This window comes from Olea europaea, unplaced genomic scaffold (genome assembly GCF_002742605.1).
Source record: "Olea europaea var. sylvestris unplaced genomic scaffold, O_europaea_v1 scaffold428, whole genome shotgun sequence".
Classification (NCBI taxonomy): domain Eukaryota; kingdom Viridiplantae; phylum Streptophyta; class Magnoliopsida; order Lamiales; family Oleaceae; genus Olea; species Olea europaea.
In genome coordinates, this window is record NW_019262587.1 from 50,953 (window position 1) to 57,548 (window position 6,596).

Consider the following 6,596-nt stretch of genomic DNA (forward strand, 5'->3'; position numbering starts at 1 on the left):
TATTTTTCTATTTAATTTATTTTTAATCACATATCTCATGGAATTCACTACTTTTATCAACTTTTATCAAAATCTATTAAAAATCCGATTTTATTCTAAATCAAATAGAGGCTAAGTATCGTAACATCTTTTAAATTTTTATGATAATTATTATCTTCTTTGAAGTATGATCGTGTAATTTGCAGCTATATGAAGAAATTTTCTCCTTGTAATATTTAGATAAAAATACGAGCACTCATTATTTTATTTTTATTTTTTAATATTGAAAAAGCAAAGAAGAATGGCACTACTCTCCTTTTCCCCTTATCATATGGCTTAAAGGTGTACAACAAGTCAAGCTAAATCGATTGACCTAGCACTTTTAGAAAACACGAAGTGCACCACAGTTATTATTGATTATTTAATTTTTTTTAATTTTGAAAACTATTATTGCTCGAGAGTCAAGCTTACACAACAAGAATAGCATTAATAGTCCCAAATCATAGGACCAAGCCAAATAAGAGTTTTGCCATTCAAATAGGGCCAATGATAGGTCCTGTTGACAGATTGAGGTATTGATTGTTAAGATCAAGGGCCGAGGCTTCGGCCTTGTATTTAAACCCGGGATTTAATCACGATTTTTGTAGCAACTTTGGCCGAATAATTTGGATTAGAATTTAAAAATATCCAATCCACCTTTACACCTCTAATATGATTATATAATTTTATATAAATATATACATGTTTATGTGTATATACACATTTATACATATATAAGCCTCGAAAAGGCACGATACTAGCTATTGAACAAACATTAGCTCGTATTTTTAATATAGTATGCATATCATTTATATATTTTTCATTTTATTGCTCTAAAATTCACCCACCCACCCAACCATTTGCAAAGAAAAATCTTATGCCACTGAAGGTGGGAAAAATACTTCTATTATTTGGAAAAATTCTCCTTTTTTTTTTAATTCACTTTATTTTACCAAACAAGAAACCATCTTGTCACATTTATGTAGAAGCTCATGCAAAATATATTATTCAAAATTCTAGGCATTCCCCCTCCATGGAAATGAACCCATTGCTGGAAGTCTTTATGTTGTCTAAAATATCTTCTCTATTGGACCAACTAAAAAATTGGCCACAAGCAATCAAACATTTTCACATTGTAAAAAAGCCCCTAGTGATTATAGTTTATTTATTAAGGACAAGTTTGCAAATATTAAATGACAATTTAAGATAATATTAAACGATAGTATTCCATTTTTATGGCTTGATAGCACACCGATCTTGACATTGCTTCCTCATGCAATAAAATATAAAATAAGCCTTACTCTACCAATAAAATTTTATAAGATCTCCAATATATGGATACAAAGATTTGGAATTATAAAAACGAGAAATCTTTTAAACATTATGTTAAGCAACGATAACATGGCACGTCAATTAATTAGTGAATAAGCTCGTGATAGTTCCCATGAATTAAATAATTCATCAACTAATTGGTGTGAAATATTGTTCATGCTTAGCATACGATGCTTGGTAGATAATTTCTCTAATAAAAATAGGCACCATGATATTTATTAATCCTTATTCATTTCTTGATTATACCTTGATAGAAGCCAAAATTGATGTTCACATGGTTCACAAAGGGAAAGTAAAGTGGAAGAGTGTTGGGTACGATCTCGAAACATATTAAGGTGTTATCATTTTCAATAATATCAACGCGTATCATTTTCAATAATATCAACGCGTACTTTTCAGCCAAGATCGACAAGTTTTAAGTTCTAAACCTTGGCAGGAGGTGAATAACATAAGAGAAGATTGTCCTCTCGTTAGCGCAAGGGAAAGAATTACCTCTTTCACAATGGTTCTAGCATGATAAGAGATAGATGCACAGTTTCACATAGATAGATATCAATTTTGAAATTAATGAGAGGTTGCGTGGTACCATAAGAGGGGACCCCGTTTGCACCACAAGGTCTAGCAGAATGACCCATTTCTTCAATTGGTCCCTTCTCCACCCAAGTCCACCCTACCCTACCCTACCCTACCCTACCCTATCCTACCCTACCCCACCTCTTTTACCTCAGTCTTACAAATGTTGTATGAGTCATTGGGAAATGATAGATATAAGGGTGTCCTTATACCTTCTGATATTATACATGTACTGCATATACATTCTTTCCATTTCTCTGCTAAATATTGTCAACGGCTCTTCTCCAAAACCTATTTTTCTCAATTCGTTTCTCTCTTTTGTATGAAAATCCCTGCAAGACATTGCAATTCGTACAGAATTTCTTGATGTAACTAATGTAAAATCATATGCACAAACAAGAACGCGCACTAAAACCCACAAAACTAGTTACACACTGTTCATCTTAACAATGAATACTGAGCCTAAGAATTCAGAAGCTGGTTTGATTAAAAAAATCCACGAAAACCCAGAAAATTCTGCAGAGTCTGGCAACAAGAAGATCAAGAGAAACCGAGAAAGTGCCACCAACGGAAAACATCCTGTCTACCGGGGAGTTCGAATGCGGAACTGGGGGAAATGGGTGTCTGAAATTCGAGAGCCACGCAAGAAATCGCGTATATGGCTCGGAACGTTCCCTACACCAGAAATGGCTGCTCGTGCTCATGATGTAGCTGCTCTGAGCATTAAAGGCAACTCCGCCATACTGAATTTTCCGGAAATTGCAGCCGCCCTGCCGCGGCCAGTTTCACTTAGTCCACGAGATGTTCAGGCGGCGGCGGCTAAAGCAGCTGCGATGGAGAAGTTTGATTTGATAAAAAAGCCTTCATCTTCTTTGTCAAGTACTTTGTATTCATCATCATCATTGTCGTCTCTCGTTTCTGCTATAGATCTCTCAACAACTTCAGAAGAATTAAGTGAGATTGTGGAATTGCCTAGTCTTGGATCGTATTTCGACTCGCTGGAACTGAGGAATGATTTTGTTTATCTTGACAACGGGTGGTTTGACTTCGATCCTCCTCCACCGCAGTGGCTGAGCGGCGGCAATGGTGGTGGTGGTAGCGCTGCTGCTGATGATGAAAATTCAAGCTGCTTTGAATCTTCGATATGGAATTATTAGTGTTTGTACCTATCTTGGTTTGTCTTAAATTGTGTGTTTTAGGCAATTAGCCCTTTCCATTTTTCATTGAAGGGCTAAAGAAGCTTCTTCATCCCCCACCCCTCCAACTCTCTTTGTATGTTTTTGAACCTTTCCCATGAATCTAACCATACAGTTTCAGGGTCTCATAAAATTCCTCTATGGTTTGATGCATACAAATTACACTCACTAAACTCACTCTCTCCGCATGTATCCGTTTGGCCACCATTAAATTCCATTTCATTTTGCACTCTCCAATTTTCAACTACACAATCTTCCATAAAATAATATTACACCTAAATCGAAAAAATTTCTTTCTATTTTAACCACTCATTTTTCAAAAAATCACCATGCCACCCTTTTTTATTTTCACAAAATGGGGACCAAACGGGGATTACAAATATGATACACGGCAATAAGGTAAAGACAGAGTCAACAAAGAGTAACCGATCTAAACATGTTATCTTCATAAAACACATCGGTCCAGTCATCCAAAATGTTTGGTTATAAATTCTTTATAGCAAGTTATGATGGAGAATCAATGAAAGTGACCAATATTTCCTAAAAGGGCAAACAGTTTCCTCTTCGTCTTTTTTCTCCAACTCTTTACCTAATTTGCACTCGAAAACTTTTGGCATACGTTAAAATGTAAAGCCACTTTATTATTTAACAAGTTCTTTTTCCCCTTTTGGGAATAATTCGAGTAATGCTAGCAATTGCATGAAATCAAACGATAAATTCATTTAAATGCATTGCCACATAATTCATTTTGTTGAACATATCAAGTGTGATCATCTAAACTGATATTAAATAATATTATTCATTCATATTTGACTTAATATCGAAGTAAGTCAAATCGAAGTTGAGTAAATTTTTATATTTAAATATGCTAGAATTTGTTGCTTTTCTTTTATTTGGAAGTATAAAAAGGTTATTAATTTGAACAACATAATAGTAATAAGTATTAACCTTCAATATAACTAAGTAATTTATTTTTAGTTGTGAACAACACTCACTTATTTTAAAAGTTATTTATTTATGAGTAAACTCTTTAAGCTTAGCCAAACATACACTAGCCACCTGTAATCAGAGAATTTGTCTAATAAAAAAAAATATCACATTGAATGCAATTTATTGAATAATTATATCCTTGTTAAACCCACGTTGGTCAAGATTTGAGGATTTTTCTGCTTTCCGAAAGTAGAAAGAAGTACTTATTGGATAAATACATGTTTGGTTATGGTCAAAGAAGTGCTATTTGAAAAACATAAAAAAATAAAAAATTCTTAAATTGTTTATAGCTTTTGTGATGACACTCAACGTATGTTCACTGTTCAGTTTATACACGAGGTTGAAATAAAACTTTTATATATATTCCCACAAACTATTAGGAAAATACATAGACAAGTTCATCGATTGAATATATCAATAATGTGGGTATGTAGGAGAATAATCAAAGAATATTTCCATATTAATATTGATAAAAGATTCTTGAAATAATTCATGAGGTTGTGAAGTTGTCATTTGTCTTTGTTTAATAGTTATACATAGTGGACTATTTGAAAATCAATATTCTTAGAATTTCATTACCTGTTTGAACTTTAGACAAATGAATTTATATGATGACTTTTCTATGCTCTAATACCAAATTGATAACTTAAAAGAGTGGCTCTCGTCCTTATATGTTTATTAACTATTATCTTCGTATTTAAAAGATAGAATTTAGGAGTTTTACCCCTTAACATCTAATAGACGTAGTTATATAGACTGTTTGGAATTGTAAAATACACACATATATATGTGTGTGTGTGGTCAATTTTATATTTATTGAATGTAAAAGACTAACGACGAATTCCAAAAGCTAGATAATATTTCTAATAATTATTCTATGATGAGTTCGTGGTTCCGTTACACGTGAAAAGTCATTTTATAACTAGAAGAAAAAACCCCCATAAGTGAACTTTTTCCTTTTATTTCTTCCTCTAATTTGTTGTGTATTTCATAAAAAACCGAGTTGGGATTTATCCTCTTAACACACTTGACGAAATATGGTAATTCAATGGTGTACAATCGGTTTAGATACATAACGATTGTCATTAATGGTGGGTCAACCTATGTTTGTGTGTCTATATATAGACGAACACATTTTCTTCATTTCTTCACAGACAAAAAACCCTTTCAGTCGAAATTACATTATCTTCTGGTGACCTGAAAACAGCCATATACCGTGCAGTATGCATGTGGGTTCACAGGTATTTACTGCTGCAAGCTGATAACTTTATTAATTGTGTGTGTAAAAAATAAGAAAGTTTCACTCTTTACACACAAGTTTATATATTCTTGAAGCCCACAAGTAGTAGATTTCTGCATTTCTTGTCCCCTCAAATAATTGAGCAATTTTCTACACAAAAACTTTGTAAACTGCATTTTCCTCTAAACGTATATCATATAAGTGCTATGCACTAGATCCAATCAACATTAGACATAAATACTTTTAATATATATTTGATGCATTGTGTGACAAATTTATTTAATTAATATTCAATTAAATAAAATAATAAAGTCCGTAGAATCAAATCTTGATAATTTGTTAATCATAAGAAGTTGTGGTTGTGATATATAAATTACATATGATTGAATCTTAAATCGTTCGTGGTCGTAAATAATAACAAGATATGGATATCGTTATTACGGATAGACTATCATGTGTGGTATTACTTACTTGTGAAGTAAATAGCTGATCTCCCAAGTTAAAGTGTGGTGACACTTAAATGAACACGTGGATGTTTTGTTATAAAATAAAACATTGGAGACCCGTCGAGAGATTCCACATAGATAACTATTCGAGTATCAGTGGTTAATCTCTAATGTTCGATAGTGAAATTGGTCCTTTGATTTGAGGTCGTCATGATGCCTTATATGAGGACAGTCATGCTTTGACGGTGTTGAATGTTGCTCTGCCAAAGGCCGCTAATACGGCATCGTTCGGATATGTCAAGAATCGTATGAACGTTGTGAATGATCCATAGAGATTTGTCACTCTTAAATAGTAAGAGATTATGATCTGCATTTTATTCAATTAAGTTGATAGCGAAATCCTTGGTCAATGTGTACTCATAAGTCGAAAATGAGTTTTTGACTTATATTGACTTAATAGTGGAGTGAAAGATATGATCGATAATTGAGATTGACACACTTCCATATCTTGTAATTGATCAGATCATATTGACGAAGGGATTATAGTTTCACAGTAAACGAACGAGTTTGATTTTGTCATACCACGTGACATTTTCCATCACATGTACTGCCTTGACATATTGCTAGATATCAATCTGAGACGGTGAGTGTGAATTGGTGATAAATTAAAAGGGTGTTTTAATTTATCAATTTTGATTAGATCAAAATAATAGTTCACGTCGTTAGATATCGTGATCGGGAACCTGATAGGTCGCACACAAAAGGGAAGATTGTGATTTGTCAATTAATTAATTTAACAAG

The 6,596-nt window shown here is 33.0% G+C and overlaps 1 protein-coding gene across 1 annotated transcript; it reads left to right on the top strand.

The window, feature by feature from the left end:
- Positions 1 to 2,134: 2,134 nt before the first annotated feature.
- On the top strand, positions 2,135 to 3,301 carry LOC111387840 (ethylene-responsive transcription factor TINY-like). The gene has a single exon (XM_023012436.1). It carries the CDS (start codon positions 2,373 to 2,375, stop codon positions 3,078 to 3,080), a length of 708 nt encoding a protein of 235 aa, XP_022868204.1. The 5' UTR covers positions 2,135 to 2,372; the 3' UTR covers positions 3,081 to 3,301.
- Positions 3,302 to 6,596: the final 3,295 nt, after the last annotated feature.